Below are 27,244 nucleotides of genomic sequence, written 5' to 3' on the forward strand. Positions count from 1 at the left end.
TCATTGTTAAGCATCCTTCATGCTCTTGTTACTAATACTATTCTTTTTATCATCATGCGGCTCCTTCTTTCCAACTTGGAATCAGTTCTTTTATTAAATGTCTGATATACCTCTTCTGTTCTTTTAGTTTATAATTGGAGCTAAACCTGTCCTTGTGTCCATTTACTAAGTTTCTCTGCTCTTCATTTGCTCTTGCTGGTTTTCAGTAGTATTTGTGCATATGAGACGTCATTACATTCAAATATATATATATACATATATATATATGTATTTGTTTAGACAAAATAACATTTAAAAACACCTTGAAGAGATATTTTTCTTTGTCTGATATTATGACTTTAGATTTTAAGTGGTAGGTCAAAGAGAATTAAGGTTACAACACTGAAGTCTATTAGTTGATATTGTGAGTGGTGTGTTCTATCTGTTCATGATATTAAATAGTATTGGACTGCATCCTTAGATGGGAAGAACTGGCCTATTTCCTTGGTAATTTTGCCCCTGCACAGAAAAACATATTAAACACAGGTTTAAATACATTTTTGAATAGGAGTGCTTTCCTGGATTGAGGCATGAACCTGGTAGGTGGAACTTCACTGAAACTTTAAATTGTCATGCAGAAAACAAAAGGAATAAAAATGTGAAATGATATCCCTCCTTTAAAGTACATTTTTTTAAGAACAAAAATTCCTTCTTATTTGAAAAAGTAGCTAATGGATTATGATCTAAGTTCTGCTTAAAAATTTTTTTAAATGGTTAATTGTGGTTTTCAGTGACCTGCTTGGTTTTACAGTCTGTCACTTGTGATTCTTTAGCTTCCATTTTTGGTCAAAACCCTTAATGGAGGGTGGTGGTGTGGCTCTTCTTATTTTAGTCATATACTCTATTTAGAATGGTAATATAGCAAATAGACTGGAAAACTAAATACAAAGGAATACAGAATTTCCTGCTTTGATTTTATAGTATATACATTATATTAGGAGGGTAAAACTAATAGAAGAAAATGAAAAGAAAATACTGAAATACAGACACAAGTTTTTTTGAAAGGATTTCTACGCCCTGTCCCTTGACTCTCTTTTCTCATAACTGGTTCTACAGAGATCTCATGTTTTGAAGTGCTTACCCTGTAGCAAATTGTAATATTACAGTAGGTACCTGGAAGGCAGGAAAAGTGACTCCTGTACCCAGTTTTGCTTGAAATATATTCACAGTGTGAACAAGTAATATTTGGAAACTGAGGCAGGCAACTGCTTCTTTCATATCATTCTTAGCTTTTAAAATTTATACAGGCAATCATGGAGGAACTTAGAAAAAGAAAATGGAAAACAATATTCTGACCTTTTAGATCCTTCCCTCTTCTGATTATTTTTCAGTTTTAAGATTTAGTTAAAAATATTTTTTCCTTCTATTTGTGGGGGCTTAGGCTTTAATAAGGAACTTTTTTTTTTTTTTTCCTTAACAAAATACCCATGCCTCCCAGAGGAAAGTACCCAATAACCTGAAGAAAATCCATACTGCAGTTACTGTTGTGGAAGAGTCGTCTGAACTACCTTTAAGCTAGTTAGTTCAGAAATTAAAGGTAGTATGGAATTTGATGTAATTGTAGAACCCACTCTAGCAGTTCAAGGACTTGGGCAGTGAACTTCTACTGTGTTCTGTGTTGTTCCAATTGCTTTGTTAGAAGCACATAATATCCTGATTTAAAGCTGTTAAGGTATGGATGTAGGGTTGTGCTTATAGCAGAAATTGTTATTGCCATGCTCTCAGTATTTCTTGATGCGTTAACACTAACTCAAATATATGCAATTAGACTCTCTGGGATGTTAGTGTAATGCCAAAATACCAAACACACAGTTGTAGACATTACAACAAATCCATAAACCAGTCTGAGGCCTGGTTATATATATCTATAAAAAAAAGATATTAAAGGTTAATTTGCTTTGACATTTTCTTGTGGATTCCCTCCAGTTCATTTCCCAGCATTTCTTTCTTTTATGGAAGACTGCATCATTCCTTTTGTTTCTCACAACTCTTGCATTCTGCCTTCTGAGTCAAGTTTGGACGAATGCTTGAATGGAACTGATTCAAGAAGACACTACATCTAACACCAAAGCATGCTTTATACCCTTAATTAGAAGGGCATGGCAGTGCAGTCTGGCTAACCAATAGATTGCTACTGTATTTCGGAGGTGAAGACAGTACAATGACAAATCATATCACTGTTTCTCTGTGCAGAGTTTTCAAAGAACTCCCCATAAGTATCAACTAACTAAGAATCAGAACAACTTAATTAAATGGTTAAATATTGGTTCAGTTTTAAAGGTGAAACTGAGAAGTGGAAATGAGAAAAAAGAATGTTATATTCCTTATTGGCTTATTTAAATGTATCCTTATTTACATCTGTCACAGAGGAGATTTATTGCAGTTTCAGGAATAGGATACAGATCTCCTGACTTCTGCTTCTATGATTAATCTCAAAATGATTCACAACCTAAACAGTTTTCTTTACATTCTCCAAAATTACTAACTAATGAATGTCCACTCTCATAAGCAGTTGTGCATGCTGAAATGAAGTATAACTATTTGCTTCTCAGTTTATTATTATTTTTTAAATTCTTAATTACTTTTAATTCACAGAAGAAATTTGAGCAGAACAAAACGTCTATGTATTGTTATCTCATTTTTATAGTTTTATGTGTTGTTTTAAAGATCAGCATGAGCAATTTGAAAGGAGTTTAAAAAGGAGAAAATTGTGTTCCATTAACAGAAAGAGTGCCTTTTAAAGCCATTATATTTAGCAACTAGATATAGTAATCATACATACAGTAAGGGAAGTAATGATAAAATATCTACTCTGATGAAGTGGGAAACTATACCAGAACATATTATAGATGGATAGAGCAAAGGCTATGCTAAGTGGGTTTAAAATTTAGCATGCTAATGATATATAGGAGAGTGTTCATTTTAGGTACTTTTGGAAAGTTAATGTTTAACAGGATAATTATTTTCATGCAAACCACTTTAAGCCAGTTTAAACTTCTTAAGTAAATGGTCTACACAGATCTGATTCAGCAGTATGATAATAAAAATATTCTAAGCTTGGTTCCTTTGAGCTTTAGCCATTAGATCAAAGAACTTAAACACTCTTTGTTTTTTATCAGAAACAGAATGGAAACTAGATGAGAAGTACGTAAGTCATAAGATTAATTCTAACAACATTCTAACAGCAATCATCTCTAAATGCTTTAAATTTTCCTGTGCTTATCTTTTCTTTATGTCTAAGATTCATTACATAGGGTCAGTAAATGACATCCACCCTCCTCAGTAGTGTAAGAGAGAATATTTTTCAGTTATGAGACATTCTAAGCATTCCAGAAGATGAAGTGAGTCTTTTCCTTTTCATGTAACTGATTCTTTTATTCTACTGAACTCAAGGCTGTGTCTGGAAATGTATAATGGGACTACTGTTTGAAGATTAATTTTTACAGTGCATATAAAAATGTTTTTAATAGCCTGAAACCTTATGATCTGTTATACTGATGAAGTTTGCGGTCTGTCACTTAGCTTTCACTTTGTCATGTGCAGCCATTTTCCCTAAAATTTTAAATGTCAGATCTGTATCAAGCTTTTTGGGGGGAGGGTTTTTTAGGTGCCTATTCGTCTTCTGGTTTTAGCATAGTAACATACTTCCATACATTGAAGTTCTTTGGCTGTCATTAAAATGTTTCTACTTTATCTGGGTCTCCTAAAAAATGCTTTCAGCAAAGGACTTGAAATCGGCTGAAAAGTAGACACATCAGTCTCTGCAATCATTGCAGGAAGTGTTTGTGTTTAAAAATCTGGTTTTATATTTTATTTCTGAAGATATAGTAGTCTGAAAATAACTGTATACTGTAAGTGTATTCTCCAAAAATGATTACATCCCCAAATTATGCAGGATATAAGAGATTACAGAGATCAGTCATTTACACTTTTGTCAGAATTCTGATGATTGAAGACATTAAAGGAGGACAGAATTGTAATTTTGGGTATATCAACACAAATGTGATTTTATTTGGATACCTGATCTATAGGATTGTCAGCTGCTATTATGTGCTGTGCATAGAATTGGAGACCTGGAAAAAATGTAGTAAGAAGATACTGTTCATCCATTTTTTTGCCTCCATCACAAGTTTTCTGTGGCTTGAGGAGGTGTTGGTCTAATTTAAGCAATTTTTAGGGCACATTTGTGCTACGATAGCCTCTCCAGTTGCCTTGTGAGATGGAATTTTGCCTATATTCACTTCGCATTCCTGGCCTCCATCTGTGCAGCATTTTCTAGAGCTTGTGGTGTTTTGTAATAGCTGAAAACAACTTCACAACTTTCTGTGGCAGTGCATTCATATTGGAAACCCTGAAACAAAGGAATTAGCTTTGCTAATGGCAGATGTCAACTTTATCTATGGAAAGTGGCCAGACCTGAGATGGAATTCTTAACCTAGTTGTATATAATTTTATTTTCAGAGTTCGCTTCTGTTGGGAAAATAAAAATCTTTTTTTCTTTCCTTTTGAAGATTTCTTATCTTACTTGTTATTATCTTCTTTTTTTACTTACAAAGTAACCCTTGTTACATTGACAGAAATCTGTTGATTTTCTGCAGACAGAAGCAGTTATTTTGTTAAGCGCGCCTTCTTACTGATAAGTTGTAATATTTTTCAATGATCTAAAAAGCTTTTCCTTTGTGTGCTCTTCACACCTTTATCTTGATAAACATTACACCACCTTCTGACCATTGCTGCATTAATTCCTTTGAATAATTCCTGAACAAGCCCTTTGTAAGATACGTAACAATCTTTTCTACAGCAAACAGGAAATTATTTTAAATTAAAATGTAGATTGTGCACTTTTGCTCACGTCTCAACATACATTTTTATTCTCAAATTCTGTTCTTACATATTACAAGTGAGTGGCATTTAAGCTTTTGTCTTGTGTCTGTTTGAATTATGTAACACCTTTCTTCCACAATCTGATTACCTACTTTCTGTGCTGCCTGTTAATTCTTAGTTTATGGAGGTATAATTAAAGCAATAAAAAGGTAACCCAAATTGTTATATAAACATATACAGCTGACTTGCACTTTGAATTGAATGTGTATAGGACATGTGGCAAATGCTTTGTGTCCAAAAAATATAAGGTCTTAAAGATACTGAAATTCCTCTTTTTTTGCTAATGGGTACTCTTGTTCTATTTTTTTTCCTATGTTACTTTGGTTCAGTTTTGTCCTAACTTGTATTTGATGCATCTCAGTTTACTGTGTTGGTTGAAAATTTGCTTTCTAGGTGAACTTCTACCTGGGAAATACCCTGTGAGGTGTTTATCTGTGTAGCAGACTGCACTGTAGAAAAGAGATACTTCAGCTAACTCAGTACAATTGTTCTTGCATTTGGGAGCAATCTAACTGTCTCAGAAAGCCTCTTTCAGCAGGGTCAGTTAGACCAGAGGAAGCTTCATGCTGCCTTCATTAGATTGTTCCTACTATCTTGGTCAGCTTATTTAAAGTTAGCTTGGATATCGTTAGCCCAAAATGGAGATAAATCAGTTGTTCCTGAAGTCTAGAGCAGTTTATTTTTGTTGTTTACTTGAATAAAATACTTGTGGAAGCCACAAAAGGTTCTTGGATTAAATTGCAAAACACTGTATTTTACCTTCTGCTTCACCATCACTGCTCAAGTAGCTATAATGTCTACCTGGAAAAGCTGAGCTTTTTTTTCCAGATCATTGTTTCAGAATGACAAAGAAAGGCAAAAGCAAATTGTTAACCATTTTTCTTTTGAACTGATCCATTTGATGAACATATTGCTTTTGTCAAATAATCTCAGTTTTGCAAACTTTTAGCATTTTTTGAAAGAAACAGTAATTATTCCTACAAGCGTGTCACGAATGAACTTTTGTATTGTCATTAGACAGACATGCTAAAATGGAAGTATGATACTTACAGTTATATTGGAATTATTTTACTGCGTAGAAATGTTTGCATTTAGAATACAATGTAGAAATTTTGAGTTATTGTGGTGTGTTGACCTTAGGTGTCAGCTAAGCCACCACCCAGTTGCTCACTCACTCTCCCCCAGTGGGATCCACCAGTGGGATGGAGGTGAGAATTGGAAGGGCAAAGGTGAGGAAAACTCATGGGATGAGATAAAGACCATTTAGTAAGTGAATGAAGAAGAAAAAAAACCCAAGTGATGCAAAAGTAATTGCTCACTAGCTCCCACCGACAGACCAATGCCCAGCCAGTCTTTGAGCAATAGCTGCTTTCACAAAACTCCTACTCCAAGTTTTATTGCTGAGCTTGGCATTTTATGTTATAGAATCTCTCTTTGGATAATTCAGGTAAGTGGTTGTGGCTATTTCCCCAACTGAACTCTTGCACTCCCCCACCCTACTCACTCTGGGGGCACAGTGAGAAACAGAGAATATCTTAATGCTGTGCAGACACTGTTCAGCAAGAGCTAAAACCCTGGTGTGTTATCAACACTGTTTTGGTCACAGATGTAAAGCACAGCACCACACAAGCTACTATGAAGAAAACTAACTCCACCTTAACCAGATCCAGTACAGTTATTAACAGCTCTGTTTATATTCCTTAGGAGACTTCTATGGAAATCACACACTTGCCCAACATATGCATATGCATATGCATATCCATATCCATATTCATGGAGGAATGTTTTCTGTTGACTTCAGTGGATTTAAGATCAGATCCATGTTGTCTGTGCTGATATATTTCAGTAAACAGAAAGATCTAATCAGATTGAATCACAGCACAGTTCTGCGTTGTGTGCTGTAAATAAGTCTGAAGCCATTTTAGAGGGCTTGGCATGTCTGCAGCATCTGCATGGAGCTGGCAGATATCCCACAGGACCTTGAAGAGTCCAGTGTATGTTGGGAAGCCAAATTTCTTTGGTAGGGTATGATCAGCCCCTTGTTCTGTTCCTATCTAAGTGGAAATTATTCTTTCCTCACTGTTTTCTCCTGATTTTCTTTCTCATTGCCCCTGTGATCAGCACATTAAATGCTGGTGGTATTTCTGCTTTTTGATCATAGGTACTTGGCAGATTTTTTTTTCTCTCCAACATTTTCAATATCCATACAGGATTATTTTAGTGTTTCATGTTGATGGAAGATCTATCTTATGTATAGGAATATCATGTTTCTTTTCACCCAAATGAGTTTTGTTACCAAGTTTTTTAATAGAGTTCAGCAACAAGTCAAAAGGTCTGTGGCTTTAATTTTTAATAATGAAAGACAGCTTTTTGATTTGCTTTGTGATTCCAGTGGGAGTTTACTGGTGGCCACAAATCGTAACTTATTTCATTAACACTAGCATTTGTTTGATATTTTTTGCAGATACAAACAGAGAAGTGTTTGCAAATTGGTACAGAAATTTCCCATGGCTTCAACAATGGAGATTACGAGCCTTTCAGCAGTAAATGATTTCTACTCTTGTATCCTTTGTATTTCTTATTTTCTTTATAGTTCTTTGGACTTAATGAGATGGAAAGAACTTCAGTTAAAGTAATTAGCATTTGATTCTTTACTACTCTTTTTCTATTAGAGTAAAAATGCTGTATTTTTTTGTGGTATTGAACTTCAGCCTTGGACATAAATTTTTTAGGACTGTAAGATTTTTGGTGCTCATAAAGCACTAAATACAACAGAGTCTTGATATCTATTTACCTGTCTTTTTGTCTATCTATATGCTTTTGTTCCTTTAGATCAGTTTAACTTTAACACAGAGAACTGTACAGATATTGTACTTACAGCTGGCAGCAACCGAGCATTGGAAGTTTTTGACCTCAACGCAGGCTGTAGCACAGCAGTGATACCAGAAGTTCATACTAGATCAGTCCATCAGATCTGCCAAAATAAGGTATATACTTTATTCAATTTTATAGTACCACTACAACTCCATCAACAAAGAAATCGGAGGCTAATAACATAATTGATTGTAATTGATAGAGTTTTTTATATGTTGGGGAGGATGGGCAAGGTCATAAGTCTGTGTGATAAAGGCACCCAGATCTCATTTTTTCTCCAGTGGAAAGCAGGGAGCAGTGAGAATGACTGAACGAGCTTGCTATTAGGGAAGTGTATATTACCCCTTTGCTTTACTTGCACAAGACTGTAACACTGTAGTTCCGCAGGAACTTTTCGTTATGTGACTGTTCTCTGAAGTTGAATCTGAAGTTTTCTGATTTATTCTGAAACTTCGGAAACAGCAACCAAAAAAAAAAATTGCTCAGTAGCAATAGAATAGATGACTTACTTAAAAGCCCTCATCCTTGCTCTTTTTTTTTACTTGAAGATTGATTTGAATGTTTGGAGGTCTTACAGTATTGTACATGCTGGAATGCCTACTGTGTTAGGTTTGGTTGAGTAGGGTTCTTCATTCCCAATTGGAAAGTCCTTGCTTCTGTGGGTTTAAAACAGTTCCTTATTACTACTTTTGTAGAAGTCTTTGTGGGTTTTCCTGAGAGATGTGATCTGGTAAAACACTTAAAATTGTGCTAACTATTTCAGTACTATTTGTAACACATACAGGCTTAAAGTTCTGGCTTTTCTTTTTGCTTGGTCAGCTTAGTGGCTTCAGGTTATTTAATCAAGAAAAACTTTAAAGCTGTGGGCAAGTATTCACTTGGGGAAAAAACCTAGAGGTATGTGGTATAGCAAATAAAATTGACCATTTTTTTTTTTAAATTATAGATCAAGGTTCTCTATTTTTTCAGTTATATAAAATTAATACTTTAGATAAGTCAATAGGAAAATTACACATCAACTATTTTATTACAGTGTATAGTTTAAAGCTGTTGAGTAAATACACATGTGCATTTACATTAAGATAATATGCTAAAATATTTTGTAGACTTATAAAAATATGCAGAATGCTGTGTGTAAATTTGAAAATCTCTCTCTGTGGCCTTTTAAATAAAATGAATGCAAAAGTCTTCTGTCTCTCAAGAATCAAGAAACCCTTGTTTTGCTTATCAAAATCTGCAGTAATTGCAGTGAAGCCAGAGTAGAATTCTTTATAGTTCCTTCTCTTGAAATCTGCCCAAAATATACTGGCTAAAATCAATGAGTTCACCACCACCACCCCCCCCGCCAATTCTCTAATGACTGTCAGTGGTCAGAATCATCACTTTACGTTTTGTAGAGTATAGCACATCCCTTGTTTCAGTGGCAGTTATCCCTGTGATGAAGCCTTGATCCAGTAATTGTATGCTGAAAATTATAAAACACTCTACTGAATCATTACTTGCCACAGCTTATCTTTCTTTAGCAGGAATGTTTTGAATCTTTCTGACTGTAATTAGGTCGTAAAATCAGACTGTATCCTTGCCTGAGATATTCAGTCAGCAACCTTCTGTACAGTTGTAAGTACAGTTGATGAAAACTTGTCCCTTATCTGAAGCTTGAATTATGCAAGGTAATCTCAGTTCTTCTTAACACTTTGTAAAATATTGCAGATGAATGTAGAGTATGTAGTCACACAGTGCACATATATAGAATAAGTACATGGAGTGTTTGCTATTGTAGGCTAGCAAATTGCTGCAGTGGTCCTTCTTTTCAGGTGAGGTGTGCATCTGGTGGTGGTTCTGCCCATCCTTACTGACTCTTCTCCCTCTTCCTTGGAGACAAGAACAGTGGCAGCAACCAGATGGGGCTTCCAGCTTGTCTTCTATCTTGTCACTCTTCTCCCTTTCTCATTGGCAACCTCTGTGAAAACTGTACTGCCTCAAGCTTCCTGACAGTTTGCTGGAGCTCCAGAATAACCATCCTATGGCTGAAGCCTGCACCTCTGATCCTGTGCCGCTTGGCCAGTTTACATCTCCAAAGCTATGTCACCAGTTGAAGCTAGGCTGTGTCTCTCTATATCATTACAGGTGCTCTGCCTCTCCAGCTATGAGTCTTCACTTCTCTATCTCCTACAACCTCTTTCCTTTCTCCTCCTTCTCATACTTAATTCCTTCACTCTAGTAGAATCCTCCCTGCCCCATGCTGTTCCAGTCACCCACAACCATGTAGTTAGTGTTGTTCCCAGAGCTTCTTTGCCCTGATTATGTCTTCCCTTCTCACCACCTTGAACCTCAGTGTCTTGCAAGAGTCCAGAGGAGACAGATGCAAGGACTGGAAGAAACTAGGTTTGGGGAAATAATGGCCATGAGGGAGGAGAAGGATGCAGGGAACTGAAGAGAGCAGTATCGGTAAAGCTCACTCCCAGAAGGCTGGGACTTCTGCTTTAGTACAAAGAATAATTCTAAACATCTTTAAATAAAAGGCAGTAGCACAGTTAGAAAGTCTTCCCATTTTAAACTCAGCTTTTAATGCAAAGGATTACTTCAGAAATGAAAAATTCAATAGTATAATGCTGAAGAAAAATTACAAAAATTGAATGGAAGCTGGGGAAAAATTGTCATTACTGTGACTCAGAGCAGAAAGAAATGTAAGAAAAAAATCTTGGCTGGTAAGTCTTTAAAGACCGTAGTTTCCCTGTTTGCACAAGGTAAGAAGCTGCCCTATGTTGTTACATGTTTATAGTGAGATGAAGAATAATGAATACATTGACTTGAAAAACTTAAATTGCAACAGTGGTTGAGAGTAATGTATGTCTATATATATACACTGTATATATATGTATGCCAACAGATATATAAATATTTTCACACTATGCCTTTCCATCTATAGTATTTCAGTGACTTGACTGTGTTTTCTTCAGGTCTTTCCTTATATTCTACAGAACAGTATTTTGTGCTGTGAATTTTTGTTCTTTTGTCACCACCAGGGAAGGCAAATCAGAGCAAGATAGTAGCAAGCATCTCTCAGATGGGAGATAGGTATTCTGAAACTTATAAAAAGGCCATTTTAGAGCTAGACTTATGGGGCTATGACAAATGTAAAGTATTGGATAAAGAAAAACAGTAGAAGGAAAAGAGGAAGCTGGGCAAAATCGTAACAAAAAAACCCTCACCTAGGGAATCTCACGTAAGGAAGAAGTTGTTCTGGGTAGTGTGCTTACTACCAGATTTTTGTTTATGTATTTGTATTACTTGTGGCACATTACTTCCCATTTATCATCTACTTTAGATTAGTACAGTTATTTAGGATTTGATACATAAAGAACCCTTATTCCTGGACCCAAAATAGCACAACTTTGGCTACCAAAGTTCAGGAGGGGAAACCACAAAAGACATGCCTAGTTCTTGAAGCTCCGTATATGATTAAAGCTTGCACAATTAAATTGCTTGCAGAACTTTAGGCCTTATACTGCTTGCTTAGAACCTCTATAATCTTGATTTAATTGAGCATATTAATATGTATTACTCCAAACCTCAGCGTATTTTTGTTTCCTTAAAAAGCATTTTAGCACCAAATTCCCCTGAAGCGCTCAGGGCATACCATATAATGACAATACAAAGCTTGCCTTTCTTTGTATACAGGTTCTTCCAGCAGTAACAAAACTAATTAAGCACCCTTTCTAAAGGATTTTAAGGCTGTGTCCTTAAATATCACCTTCCAAATCCACCACAAAAACTCCAATTTGACTATTGTGTTTTTTATAACCTTCACCTCTCCACCACATGCACTTTCAGTTTTGTTCCCTAAACAGCCCTCCCCATCACAACCTTATCTTCTTGTCATGTCCTAATTACTAGTTGACTGAGAGGCATGCCAGACTGCACACCTGTTGTAAATTACTGTTGTGTTGGCTGGTTAATGGCTTGCAAACAAAATCACTTTCCTTAATGGCTGTGCTGGTTTGAATTTCTCTCTGCTAATAACTCATTTACATGTATCTTGTGGAAACATAATTATTGTAAGACCTTTATCTCTCTGTCAGATTGGATTTAAATAGTGAAGCAGGTTAAAAAAAATTCTGGGTGGGAATCAGCAGAGAGTACAATTGCATAAGCATCATTTCATGAGGAAACTGGGCTAAATACATGGTCCTGCGGAGGTGCGGTGGTGATACTGCTGCAGGTTTGTGTAATAGCTTACTTTTCAGAGCGCTTGCTTAGGAGCTGGTGGAAAGAGCTTCATTGGTCTCCTCAGCCTGAGGAAACTGGTGGAAATCTCCCACTTTTCAGTCATCGGCTGGTGTTGAGGGTCACTCTGTTATTCCCTGAACCTGTGTCTGGTTTCCAGACCCTACTCTCAGAACTGCTTATGATATTTTAGTGCAGGGTGTTACTAGACCCAAGTGATGTCATTAAGCTCATTCTGAGGCAATGAGCGAATGTTGCCTTTCTGGCTGTAGTAGCTTCACCTCACTCTGATAAGTAGTCTTTAGCCATCTTACACCAAGCCTATCAAGGCAAGCATCCTAAGCTGATAATAAGGGATTTACACTGCGCTAAGTTGTTTTGTTCAACCAGTGATTTCCAACTTGATGATTTTGGTTTGATAAATAGGATCAACTAATGGAACTTGATTATCAATGATTACCAAAGTATTATGTGACTTTTCATGGTTCCATTGTTTTGCATACTAACTTTTAAGAAACATAGTATAATGAATTGATTGAAATATCAAAACCTGTTCCTGTTTTAGAGTTAGGAACCTCTGAGATACAGAAATAGATGGCAATTTGAGATCAGACCACACAGATTCAGAGCTTTAGTGTTAGCAATACATTTGTAGTGCTGCAAAGCGTGCTCTTTGAACAGGAATCTATCAGTATCAACCACAAATATTTGGATGCTATTATGTTCTGCTAGCAAACACAGTTATAGATTACATTCATTTTCAGAGAAACAACAAAGTCTCTAGTTTTCTGCCTAGACCCTTTTGTTTCAAAAGTCATTGGTCCATTAATCAGGAAATGTACATGATGTGAAGGCTGAAAAATGTAATAGGCAACTCAGAAGTTTCAGTTAGTTAACTTTTTCCTAGCCATAGTGACAAACCTATCTGAAGGTATGTGCTTCCCTGGAAGATGTGGAGTGTTTTCTAAGACATCTATTAATCAATGCCTTTAGCATAAGCCAGCTGCACTGTTTGGATATCAGTGGTGTTCATATGGAATTAGTGAATGAGATAGGGATTCTGTTGAACCATGTCCTTAAAGCAAAATTTTATGTAGAAGTTGCAATGTAGTTAGTCTAGAGAGAAGCTGAAGAAGAATTACAGTGGTGGATGAGGAAGACGATGAGGCATAGACAAATGATTTGTCTGTCAGAATGAATATAGCTTGAAGAGTATGTTAGAACACGCTACTTTTTGCATTAGATTCTTATAAATTATAGATTATCATAAATTAATGGACTGTAAAAGCACAAAGAGATAAATAAAATTCAACCTGTGTATTATCCCAACTAGTATATATTTTCTTGTCTTCTACAGCAATATTCAGTGGCAAATATAGTTTGAAGATACAAGTATAGCTTTGTATTAGTAAAGTATATTACTGAAAAAGTGCCAGGGCAGGAAAGGAACAAAGAGATTACACTTCTTCTTACCTGTATTACTGTAAGTGTGTTCTAAAGTAAAGGAGTAGTGCGTGAAGTAAATGTGTTTGTGTCAGTAGAACTTTTTGTATTGCACTCTGTGATCACTGCTGACTGAAGAAAGGGATAGTGAGTAAAAGTTTCAAAAACACAAAAAGAAGGGAGGCTCTCTAACTTTTAATGAATACTATCCTTTGAACAACTATTGTCTTTCTCTTTTACAATTACTCTTTTTTTATAGTTATACACAGCTAATGTGAGAATGTGTAGACTTTGTTGGGAAATCTGTTGCACAGTGCATTTTAGTTCATCTGTTAGAGCACGCTGTGGTAATCCTTAGTTTAGGAAGGAAACCTGCTTGAAGCAAAGTAAATGAAAGCTCCTATAGTCTTTTTAATGCGGAGTGCCCTGCTTTGTCTTGCCGTTTGGGGAATTCTATTGACTAAATACTAGAGCATTTTCCAGCTATACGCCAGTTTTCATAACGAATAGAAGATTCCTGGCAGTCAAGCACTGATTGCGGGAAATGGCCTTGAGGTTTCTGTGATGTATTCAGCCAAATCAAGAATGTGAATGGTGGGGGAAGGAAAAAAGGAGTTTTAACTGTTTATATTTAGTTCCCTGGAGAAAGAAGTTTGTAGCCAGCAAAAAGGACAGGATTTGCCAATATGGATGTTAAAAAATCAGAGGTTTAAAGATAGACTGGATTTAATTATTTAAAGGTACAAAGCCAAAATCAGTCCTGTTATGAATGAATGCAATTGCTACTGAAGTCAATGGGAAGTGTGCCCACTTATGCCAGAGCTAAACATGGCTTATAATTAAATGTTGGACTACTTTTTGATGTCTCCCTTTCCCCACCCTTATTTCCTCCCCTAAACATCCCATAATGTCTTGTGCAATCACAGAATGATTTTCCCCTACATCCCATAATGAATCCCATACCCTGATAGGTAGTAATCCCCATCAGTCTGTGAGATGACCCAGAGAGCCTCTCCCATTGACTCATCATGGTGGGTGTCACCCCTGGACCAAAGGGCTCATGGCTGTCCTGGGACAACGCTGAGAAGTGCTCCATATCTCTGACTGGGTTATAGGGGTTCCTCCACATGCCAACTTTCCTCTGCACTCCTTTGTGTGTGTGCAGACAAGCTTTTTATCACATAACCTAACAAACATTCATTGTTTATTTTTTACATGGAATAAATTCTTCACTGAGAGGGTGGTTGGTCACTGGAACCGGCTCCCCAGGGAAGTGGTCACAGCACCAAACCTGTAAGAGTTTGGGGAGCATCTGGACAATGCTCTTAGTCATAAGGTTTAGTTTTAGGTAACGAGCAGGGAGTTGGACACCCTATGGGTCCCTTCTAATTTAAGATATTTTATGACTCTATAAATATTTAGCACCGCAAGAATAGTTACCTGAAACTGATTTCGTATTTTACAGGGGTCATCCTTCAGCACTCAGCAACCTGAAGCTTACAATCTTTTCATGACCACAGCTGCAGGTGATGGCATAAAACTGTGGGATTTAAGAACACTGAGGTAAGGCTGAATTAGGTACCTTGGAATAAAAAGCCATGCTTTATCTTTATTCAGAATTGTCATACTTGCTGTGGTATACCAGTAGAAATTTGGATGTGGAATCAGATCTACAGTCAGGCCTTTAAAAAAGAAAATTAAAGGCTAGTTGGAATTTACTAATTTTAAGAGACCAAACAAAATGCTGGTTCCTCAGTTGTAGTTAGTTATGTGGAAGCCATTAAATGGTCAAGATTTATCACCCATGTTTGCGTACCTTTGTAGATCTAATTAGATATACAAAATAGTATATTGAACTGAATGCTATGGTATTTCCAAAACAGCATGTCATTACAACTAAAGGAGGTAAAATTTATCTTCCAGCTTTTAAAATACAAATGTCATTGTAACAACATTATTACAAATCATGTATGTAGTGCTATAAATTTGCATAATACTTTATCCTAAACTCAGAATAAACTGCTACACTTTTTCTAAAAACCTTTCAGTGTTGTACCTGGGAAAGCTGTGGGACAAAGGGAGAGAGTGGTGGGGAGGGAACATTGCTCAGGAAAGGAAATACTTGGGGCAGCCTCTGTTGTGCAGGCTGAAAGATTATGTTTAAAAGAAAAGGGGTTTGGACAGGAGGATGTTTAAGTTTTAAAGAATAATTTCATATTTGCTTTGTGTGTATGTAAACATATACTTATTGAAAGATTTAATATAATTTTTCTAGTACTGAATTTTCTATTTAGGAAATGCTTAATGAACCTTTCGTTTATTTCCATCTTTCTGTGGTAGGAATACATTAAATCTATAGGGGGCATATATGTTCTTGCCAAAAGCATTGCTGTATTACCTACACTGAATGTCAGAAAGTAATGAAACTAGAGACTGCTGGGGTTGGAATCTGTTACCTTCTTATGTTTTTCTAATAAGCTGCTCAAACTGTGTTGCTGAAGAGTAATGAAAAAGTAGAAAGCTTTTCACAGATCACTTATCTGTCTCTTTGTTTCTAAATACTAATATAAGTAGAGCAGGTGAATGGTAAAATAGTTAAAGTGTAAAATCTGGGCAATCAATTAAATGAAGAGAGGAATAATTTATGTATGTTCTTGCTCTATATTTAATTTGGCAGAGTCAGTGTATTCTAGTATCCACTGAGTTCTATTAGCCAAACTTCAAAAAAGTAATTCAAGTCCTTAATGACACATATTTTAAGGGTGCTTATTAGGTATTATGTATATGTGTGTGTGTTTATTACACATTACACAGTGATCAATGGTAGTAACTGTTGTAGAGAAGAAATAGAGAAAATAAATCATGATTTTTCACTTGCTAGTAACTTTCAGGAAAAAAAAGACAAACAATTTTTAAAAATGAAATTTTCACTCATTGCTCAGACCAGAGATTGAGTCTTCTGTATTTTAAAATCTATTCTTGAGTTCTCATAAGGAAGAAAACTGTTCACTTTTTCCTAATGTGTTCACCAGGTGTTTTTCACATAAATAAATGTGAAGCAGCTGAGTTTGGAAAGCTCTATCTGAACTTGGAACAAGTCTGCACTGAAGTGTTAGGTCTACTATACCATTACACAGACTGAAAACTTTTGCTTTTTTTTTTTTTGTTCTTAGGTCTTGTCCAATCAAATCCAGTTCATCTCTTGCACTGTTGGGTGCTTACAGGAGAGATTAGTTCCTAAACAATCTTATGGTGGGCCAGTATCTTTAATCTCTTAAAGTTGTTGATTTGTAAAGCTGGTGCATCAGCCATTACTGTGTTTTGAATGGTCCCTCTGGAATGACCTCTCTTTGTTTCTGCTTTGGGTTTGCCAGAATAGGGTTTGTTTAGTGAAATCTTTGTCCAGTGTTCTTGAAATATAGCAAAGGTAAGTCCACCTTCTCATTTATACTGTTTGCAGTGTTGTGGATAGTAACACTAACTGCAAGATCTCAACTTTATTGTTTGTTGATTTTGTTCTAAATATTTGCCCTAGACATCCACAGTGAAAACTGTTTTGCTTTTGTTTAATCTGCTTGTTGCCCTTAATGAGTTCTATCCATTTTTACTTTCTTTAATAATACTGTAAAGTAAGAAATTCTGATTAAACAGGGAAAAAAACCCTGCAGCATGGTGCTCTTGAAAGCTGCAGTTGAAAGCATGGGAAATAATTTTCAGAGTAACTCTGCACAGTTTCCCTGGGACTTTTAGTTGTTTCTTTATTCAGTTTCTTTGATGACGGTTCCTTTTTTTATTCTTCTGACATGCATTCCTTTCCTCATCATTGACTGAGGAATCAGCAGGATGCTCAGGTTCTTTTTTGATCTTTGCTTAGAGTAAATCTTCAGACATGTTATCCTGGCCTGCAGCTTTATAGGTTTTGAATATATATATATATATTTTTTTTTTTCTCTCTGACTTCCACAAGAATTTTTCCATTCAGTCTGTATTATCAAACTACATTTTTTTCTAGTGAAAGTTCATTTAATTTATCTTTTCCTTTGTTCTTGAAGTTGGTGAGAGTATTTTGCAACTTCCATTTTCATTATTCTTACTGGATAAAGCTGTGAATCTGTCTGTCTCTTTTACTATTGACAATCTGGAGGCATTCCAAGATTGCTTCAGAGAGTGCCAGAGAGTGTTATGGGTTCCTCTGAAGGTGGTACAAGAAAAGGCATTTTAACTCTCTGATGTTGTCAGCCAACCTCACACAGCCAGGTCATCTTGCCAATAAATGAGGGAATCTTGGATGCTGCTAGTGACTTTTGGATTTACTTAGACTCCTGCTTCATTTGCTTTGAAATGCATGGATTTGTAAAGTTTCATCTGAAGGTTTTGAATATTTTTATGCTTCTCCTGCATTCTCCTCATTTATAACTGTAGCTAAGAAAAGCTCCAGACAATCTACTTACAAATAAAGAACCAAGGAAAATAGATCTTTTTGGAAGAAGAACCAACTCTGGCTACTCTTCTTCCAAGTTAGGATAATGAACTATGAGGCTTTATGAATACATGCATTAGGGTAAGATAATGACCTTTGGCCAACTTCCAAGGCATTGTGAAGAGCAATTTAAGTCTATCTTGTCTAACAGATCGGCTACTTGGAGAACAAGTAAAAATACCTTCTCTTGGGTCCAAGGTGGAAGCAGTGAACACAGGAGTTAGACTGAGGTGCAGTGGGAATCTGAATGAGAAGAATGTTAAAGTTACCAGCTTTAGGATTACCAAGAAAGATTCAGACTGCCTGTTTTTAGTGACTAGGTTCATGAACATACAGGGCAGTGAGAGACAGAATATCCCAGTTCTGTAAAACCAATGCATAGAAAAAGTGCAGAAACTTAGGAATTGAGGAAAATTCCATTCCCTTACACAGTAAACCCATAACAACCCAAAATGGCAGACTAGACTAAATACCAGCTGCTTTAATATGTTCATTTGTCACTTAAATTTCACGTGACAGTTTTCAATTCTGTTCTACCAGTCTCAATCCTTTTAATTTCTCATTTCCTCCCACTTGTAGATTAGATAATTCTGCGCATTAAAGCATCCAGAAGAAAGGAAGTTTCTTTCATTCACTATGTTAAGAGGAAACTATCAATTTAAAGTGTTGCCTTCTTGACTTTGTTAAATGCATTTTGAATATTGACTAAACACGTAGTTGTAGCACCAGCTCACATTCACTGGCAAAGTTACATGAATACCCTCATCTTCATGACTGCCTGATGATATTGAGAAAAATCAGTTGTCCAGATTTCTGCAGCAGTTTGCTCTTTCCCTTGCATGATTCATTCCAAAGAGTCACTTCCCTAAGAGAGGTTCTAGAATTTGAAGCAGCGTAAGCTTTTCTTCCCCAAGACGGATTTCAGATCTTCTGCAAAGCTTTTAGGCACTGATGTGGACCTTCTGTGCTCATCATTAAAATGTGACTAAAGTCATGGTGCAGTAAAGCTTCATTCTTTGTGACGCTAATTGCATGGCCTGGCTTGGTCACAGATTTTCAGATATGTCTTGAAAGTTACAGACTGCACTATGAGGGGCCTGAGCACACCACTGGGCCTTAATTGCCCTGATCAGCCTTGGACCCCCCACCCATGCACTCTCTGCTTCTTGCTTCAGGCACTCCATTTAAGCTCAGGCCTGGACATTTAGTCCTTGCCTGAACTATGTTATTGATGTACCTGTCTCAAGTCTTGCCTCCGGCCTTGTTTCCTGCGTGGATCTTGACCTACATTGTAGATAGTTTGCCTTGAGTTCTGTCTCCAGCTGATCCATGTTGCAGTCCTGCCTCCAGCCCTGTATCTGGCTCCATGTCCTGCTGCTCCTGACTGGACTCCCAGGATGGACCCTGGACCTGGTTCATCACCTCACTTTTTCTGGGACGGTCAATGGACCTTGTTATCAGCACACTACTCTGCCCACCCTATTCAGATACAGTGGGACAGTGCCCTGGTCAGTGACGACACTGTGCCATGACCACCACTGGCTTCTCACTCATTTTCCCTTTTGTAGCAGCCTGCTCTTGCTGCACTCTGACATGCATATTCACCATTATATTTATTTCTCACATAAGGTGCACAAGTCTGCAAAATGCACTAAGGAATGCCTTGTGATGTTTTTATTTCTGTTTCTGCTCCAAAAAAAAAGTGCTGATAAGTTGGTCATGGTAATTACCAAGCTTGAGATCCATGTAGCTAGTTGGAATCCAAAAGCTGCTTAATGTTCTAAGCAATACTCCTAACTTGAAAGTAACTCCTTCTACTTCTGAAAGGTATAGTAACATAGGTAGTATATAAACAGATTAAGATAATGCAAGGTCAATACCTCTGTGCAGGGAAGCCATGCACTGATGAATTTGCTAGATTGTGAGCATGATCAGCGTATGAATATGCTGATCATTCAACCTAGGTGAATAACTGAAGAAAGATTTACTGATTTTGCAGAGGTTGTCCCATAGAAACATTTTTGGGTGAGTGAAGAGTTGCTCAGGTCTTTTCATGTGCTGATGTGAAAAAATACTCTTGTCTCTGCTCTTATCAGCCATTGCCTTCCCTTTGAAGGAAGAACACCTGAATCAACAGCAGACTTCTTAATCTAAGACACTTAGTGTTTGGCAGAATATGAAATGAAGTGAGGCACAAGTTGTCTTTGTAGCTGCAGCTTGGGTGTTTTTTATATGTTGCCTTACAATATCTGTTCAGTAATTGTTCCTATCTCTAGCTGGCCAAGAAGACATAGTTTCTATAAATTTCTGAGGAAAAGGCCCTTCAGAAAGGGCAAGAAGGAGGACCCAGGGAACTACAGGCTGGTCAGCTTCACCTCAATCCCTGGGAAGGTGATGGAGCAGTTAATCCTGGAAACTATTTCCAGACACATAAATGACAAGGTATTAGTCTGGAGTAGTCAGTATGGATTCACTAAGGGGAAGTCATGCTTGACCAATTCAATAAACATCTATGATAAAATTAGTGGTTTGTAAGGTGAGGGGGGAGCAGTGGATATTGTCTACTGTGACTTCAGTAAGGCTTTCAAAGCTGTCTTCCATAACATCCTCATAGAGAAGCTGATGAAGTATGGGCTGGATGAGCAGACAGTGAGGAGGCTTGAAAACTGCCTGAATGGGAACCTCAGAGGGTGGTGATGAGTGGCATGAAGTCTAGTTGGAGGCCAGTAACTAGCAGTGTACCCCAGGGATCAGTACTGGTTCAAATCCTGTTCAACATCTTCATTGACAATTGGATGATGGGGCAGAGTGTAGCAAGTTTGCTGATGACACAAAACTGAGAGGAGTGTCTGATACACCAGAAGGTTGTGCTGCCATCCAGAAGGACTTCAACAGTCTGGAGAAATGGGCTGACAGGAGCCTCATGAAGTGCAACAAGGGGAAGTGCAAAGTCCCCTTGGCACCAAGCGCAACCCCCAGGCACCAGTATATACTGGGGGTGTGACTAGCTGGAAAGCAGATTTGCAGAAAAGGACATGGGGGTCCTGGTGGACACCAAGATGAACATGAGCTAGAAATATGCCCTTGTGGCAAAGAAGGCTAATGATGTCCTGGGCTGCATTAGGACAAGTGTTGCCAGCAGGTTGAGGGAGGTGGTGCTTCCCCTCTCTGTAGCACTGGTGAAACCACACTGGCTCTGTGTGAGCAGGGAGGTTGGATAAGACAACCTCCAGAGCTGCCTACCAACCTCAACCATGACGTGACTCTGTGATTCTATGAAATTATCATTTGCTTTTCTCTATTTGCTACAGAAATATAGAGATAGGAAACTTGCTGGGGGAATGGATGTAACGTTGCATAAGAGAGCAGGATGGACAATAACAACTGAAATTGGGAATTAATTTAGAAGGAAGGAATGGGACAGTTGTGCTATGCTGTCAGATGTGCTCATTATCTACCCAGAGGTGGGGAGAGCAGGGAAAAGTTATTACTGCCCAATTTAGAGGTCTGAGCTGCTACTATGGTATGTGTGGGGAGGTAGATGTGACAGCTGCTAGATTACCATTGCAGGTAATGAGATTGGCAGGGGCGAGGTGTTGGGAGGAGGTCCCAACCACCACCACAGTAACACCTTTGGTGGCAGGAGCAGCCTGCCTCTGACTCGCACTGCGAACACTTGAGGAATAGAAGTCCAGCTGCTCTAATGCTGTTTGCTGCCGAAATAGCCATTCTTCATCTCTTTCTGGAAAAAAGGCAGTGAGTGCTTATTGGAGCACAGTGAAGATATTTGAAGAATATTGGACTACTTGGACATACTGAATTTCTTCTGCAGAATACTCAGATGCATGATAATCCTTTGATGCACGATCCCAGGGAAAATAAGTTTCACCCTCTTTCAGCCTCTGAAAAGATTTGCCAATTGTATAAAGATAGTTTTAGACATTAAGGTAAAATCTCCAACTAGTATTATGATCCTGTGCAACTAGATCATAAGCTCTCCTGGCAACATATTTTAGTAGAATTCCTGTAGCCACATGGAACTCATCTTATACATTTTCTAACAATTACACTTTGAGACCCTTAGGGTCAGACATACAGTTTGAATGATTGGCCCTTCAATTTTCAGATACTTTTCAGTTTGCTTCTCCACTGTGAACTAACTGCTTGACATCATCCTGAGCAAGATACACATATACACATACTCAGAATTTGATTACTTTTTGTCTCTTCTGAACATGAGGACCCCATGATTTGCCATCTTTTCTTTCCCTGGAGCTTTGAGTCTTGTTATCTGGATTCTGAGGGAAAAAGGGATAAAGCAGTGGCTGGAGTTCCTCCAAGTTCGGGACTAGGAATGCATGAAAGTATACAGGATGGGGAACATGTGGTCCCTGCTGGATGCTGCTGGTGAAAACATGCTGAGCTCCTATGTGAAGGGTTTTGGTGTGTGTTTAAAATGAAACCCATATGTACAGAACATCTAAGGTAGCTACTACTACTGTCAAGTTATACTTCGATTTTGTAGAGCCTCAGTGGATCTGCTGGTACTGAAGGGTCTCTGAACAAATACCAGAGCGCTGGGACAAAGTAACAGAATACAAGGAAAAGTGGTTAAAAAAAAGAAAACTTTGGTTTGCAGTCAAGATTTTTTTTAATGCAGCAAGTAGAATGAAATAATAGACTAATTTGTGAGAGTACTTCCTGATTTATAAAGACATGTACCATTCTGGTATCTTTCTCTTACAAAGACAGAAAACGTTACCTTTTTTCTAATATTCTGAAAGTTGTTTGCAACATAAAAAGATACATATTTTGGAATGTAGACTAAAAGCTGTACAATGGAGAACATAGGGAAAACTTGGCTGTTTGCTGTCCCATGCAATTACCAGATGTTTGTCATGGTAACCCCTGAAAAGCCCTGACCAGAAAAGCATTCTTAGGAGGCTGGACAGCATGCCAGCTGGCCACGTAAAGCTTGCAATATCCAAAATAAGTTTGATCACCACCTGTTGCTACTTAAAAAAAACCAGGAGGGAAAAAAAAAAGAAAAGCCTGAAATAAGAGAACTCCTAGAATAAGCTAAAATTATACATATAATATCTAGCTGTTTATTCTAGGATTTTTTACCCACTTTTTTCCATTGCTGTGATACCTGGAGATCTCTGGAGTTAACAGATTGCATAACAAAGTTTCTGCTGGATTCTGTGGAAAGTTTAATTGGAATCAATTTTTTTAAATGTCTTTTTAGAGCAGGATTTTGAGGGGGTGGGGAAGTAGCTATACTTGTAATAGAACATACGTCCTGATTATAATGGAAAAGTTGAACAGGAAAATAATTAAGAAAATAGAATCCAGGGTGTTAGTTTTCACTGTGGCCATACTAGCACAAGGACAAGTGGCACTGTCCTATGACTCAGACATTGCTTTCTATTGCTGTGGTGTAGCAGAGAAAAGATGAGTGAAAGCCTTGGAATCCTGTTAGTTCTTATGCATCCATTTATAGGTGGAGTAATTGAGTTATTGGTCACAGATGCAGAGGAGTCAAATTCTTTTGAAAGGAAGTTGTTTGCAGTGATTTATTAGGAGACTCTTCTGTGAAGAAGAAACACCTCATAGAGGAAGTTAGCTTTTACAGGCCCCAAGAATGAGGTCTTAAACACTGAGAACTAGTCCTGATGTCCAGTGCTCTACTTAAAGAAGAATGGTGATCCTGAAGGCATACTCAGGAGCAACAGAGGATATATGAATTTTGTTTATTTTTCTCATGAGGAAATTTCTTTCACAGCATGTTGTATCTTACAAGTATAAGATTAAAAAGAAACCTTTTCTTCAGACATTTCTATGAACATTGTCCATATGTGACAATGAGAAAAGGCACTGAGAAGGACTGTATTTTGGGGGGGGACTCCAAAATTCACAAACAGTGCAACTGGGACTCTGACAGGGACAAGAAAAAACATCATTGAGGCTGAGTTGTGGGAGAGATCTACTCTACACAATGAATAATGTTTGGTAGGAGTCTAACTGAGGGCAAATTCTTGCAATGCCATATCTGACCATGAAGGGGAACAGCAGACAGATGAAACACATCATACTTCATTTTTATTTCTGTCTGTCCGTGGTGGGTTGACCCTGGCTGGATGCCAGGTGCCCACCAAAGCCATTCTATCACTCCCCCTGCCCTCAGCTGGACAGGGTAGAGAAAATATAACAAAGGGCTTGTGGGTCGAGATAAGGACAGGGAGAGATCACTCAACCAATTACTGTCACAGGCAAAACAGACTCAACTTGGGGAAAATAAACTTAATTTATTGCCAATCAACCAGAGTAGGGTAATGAGAAATAAAACCAAATCTCACAACACCTTCCCTCCACCCCTCTCTTCTTCCCAGGCACGACTTCACTCCCGGATTCTCTACCTAACCCCCTCAGCGGTGCAGGGGGATGGGGAATGGGGGTTACAGTCAGTTCATTGCACGTTATCTCTACCGCTTCATCCTCTTCAGGGGCAGGCCTCCTCACACTCTTCCCCGGCTCCAGCGTGGGGTCCCTCCCACGGGAGACAGTCCTCTATGAACTTCTCCGACATGGGTCCTTCCCACGGGCTATAGTTCTTCATGAACTGCTCCAGCACGGGTGCCTTCCACGGCGTGCAGTCCTTCAGGAGCACACTGCTCCAGTATGGGTCCCCTATGGGGTCACAAGTCCTGCCAGAAAACCTGCTCCGTGGGCTCCTCTCTCCGCAGATCTGCAGGTCCTGCCAGGAGCCTGCTCCAGCACGGGCTTCCCACGGGGTCACAGCCTCCTTTGGGCATCCAACTGCTCTGGCATGGGGTCCTCCCTGGGCTGCAGGTGGATATCTGCTCCACTGTGAATCTCCCTGGGCTGCAGGGGGACAGCCTGCCTCATCATGGTCTTTCTCACGGGCTGCAGGGGAATCTCTGCTCTGGCACCTGAAACACCTCCTCCCCCTCCTTCTCCACTGACCTTGCTGTCTGCAGGGTTTTCTCTCTTACATGTTCTCACTCCTCTCTCCGGCTGCCATTTCTGTGCCTGCTGCAACTTTTTTCCCTTCTTAAAAATGTTATCACAGAGGCGCTACCACTATTGCTGATGGGCTTGGCCTTGGCCGGCGGTGGGTCCGTCTTAGAGCTGGCTGGTATTGGCTCTGTTGGACATGGGGGAAGCTTCCAGCAGCTTCTCACAGAAGCCACCCCTGTAACCCCCACCCCTGCTACCAAAACCTCACCACACAAACCCAATACACTGTCTAAGATATTTGAAAGACTTGCCCAAAGTAACAATAATACCTTTGCTGCTTAATCACAGAATCACATAATGATTGCAGTTGTAAGGCACCTTTGGAGGTCATCTTGTCTAACTCCCCTGCTCAAGCAGGGTCACCTACAGCTGGTTGTCCATGACCATGTCCAGATGACTTTTGAATATCTCCAAGGAGGGACACTCCACAACGTGTCTGGACAACCTGTGCCAGTGCTCAGTCACCCTCACAGTAAAAAATTGTTTCCTGATGTTCAGACAGAGCCTCCTGTATTTCAATTTTGCCTATTGCCTCTTGTCCTGTCACTGGGCACCACTGAAAAGAGCCCAATTCTGTCTTCTTTAAAGCCTGCCTTCAGCTCATTGATGGCTGATGTCATTGTGAGGCTACTCTCAATTACCTTCAAAAGATCATGGTGATCAGGAGAGGTGTCTGAGGACTCAAGGAAAGTAAATGTCACTCCTATCTTCAAAAAGGGCAAGAAGGAGATCCCAGGGAACTATGGACTGGTCAGCCTCACCTTGATCCCTGGGAAGGTGATGGAACAACTAATTCTGGAAACCATTTCCAGTGACTGAGCACTGGCATGGGTTGCCCAGTGAGGTTGTGGAATTTCGCACCTTGGAGATACTCAAAACCTGTCTGGACACGGTCAACCGACAATAGGTGAGCAGGGAAGTTGGACAAGATGACCTCCAGAGGTGCCTTCTAACCTCAATCATTACATGATTCTTTGAAAGCTGTGGTATGGAAAGCATGTGCTACCCTTTATGTTTTCTTTTAAGTTACCTTACAAAAAGTAAAGTTCTTTGAAAGTATAAATCAAATATGTATTCTGTGACTTGTCCTCCATTGCCTAACCTTTGGAACCATATGTGTTAGAATGCTGCATTTGAGAGGAGACTGAGGTAGCTAACATTCTCCTTTACTGTCAATAGGAAGCTTGAATAGAGGCAGGTTATTCAATGGCCCAAATGCGGCCATTGGTTATTGAAAGTCTCCGAATATTCATGCAAGAGCTATGCGCAAACTGAAGTTGAAGAATGTTTCTACATCTTAGTCACAGTAATTGGCTGTCTTTATAAGTTACTTCTCTTTGAACTGTAGTGTTCACTTAAATTGAGTTATTTATGACAGTTTTAGCGTAGAACTAGCCTGAGGTGAAAGGTCTGGTTACTGTATACTCAAAATGTCCATTGATATCAGTAGTTTTGTTATACAGGAATTCAGCCAAATATATACAATCTGTGAAAGTTCAGAGTTAGGCTCTGTAAAATGATCTGTTTTCATGCATTCAAAAGTGTCTTTTTTTTTACGCTTTACTAAGTGATAGCCATTGGATCAATCACAAAGTAATGTTTTTGTTTAAGTATGCTTGTTTTACCTGGGTGAACGAAATCAGCTTGGCATTCAGTGGATTCCTACACATACATGTGTGTCTAAAACAGAACAATGTGGTATAAAAATTTAGAGATTTCTGCACATGGGTTCAGTCAATTGAATTAACATAGCGTCTGTGATTTCACTGGCCAGGAAAAAGTGTATATCACAGGTGTTGGCAGGAGATGTTACTCTTTCAGATTTGTTCCTGGACCTAGCATACATAAAAATAAGAATGTGTGACAGCTGTATTATGGTGAAGTATATTGATTTGTTTTGTAAGGAGAAGGGCAGATTTATAGCATTCATAATAAAGGCAAAAGAAGAATACAGGTTATTATAAGTCTGTTTTGAAATGATACCTTGTGGGTATAAAAATAAAGCTCTGAAATGGTGTATACATATGTAAATGATACTTCTTGTATTAAAATATCTTTTAACATTGAAGCAACTCAATACTACTTTTTTCCTTAGTTTTGTAGTGACTACAAAGCTATCACAGTTCTTTACAACCACAGATTTTTTTTAGGTGGATATTATCTTCATCTCATTAAAAACATTATTATTTTTAAATGGTTCAAGTGTGCTCAGCTATCAAAAACTTACTCCACAATGCTACTTGCAATATTAACATG

At 38.3% G+C, this 27,244-nt stretch overlaps 1 protein-coding gene across 1 annotated transcript in view; it reads left to right on the forward strand.

Annotated features, from left to right (window-relative positions):
* Positions 1–27,244, forward strand: part of WDR27 (WD repeat domain 27) — a 142,874-nt gene that overhangs the window by 28,329 nt on the left and 87,301 nt on the right. The window contains exons 19-21 of the mRNA XM_010562961.1: positions 7,388–7,485; positions 7,789–7,910; positions 14,933–15,030. Of these exons, the coding sequence (XP_010561263.1) occupies positions 7,388–7,485; positions 7,789–7,910; positions 14,933–15,030 (318 nt within the window). The remainder of the gene's footprint in view (positions 1–7,387; positions 7,486–7,788; positions 7,911–14,932; positions 15,031–27,244) is intronic.

The sequence above is a fragment of the Haliaeetus leucocephalus genome, unplaced genomic scaffold (assembly GCF_000737465.1).
Source record: "Haliaeetus leucocephalus isolate CR32 unplaced genomic scaffold, Haliaeetus_leucocephalus-4.0 Scaffold162, whole genome shotgun sequence".
Lineage (NCBI taxonomy): Eukaryota > Metazoa > Chordata > Aves > Accipitriformes > Accipitridae > Haliaeetus > Haliaeetus leucocephalus.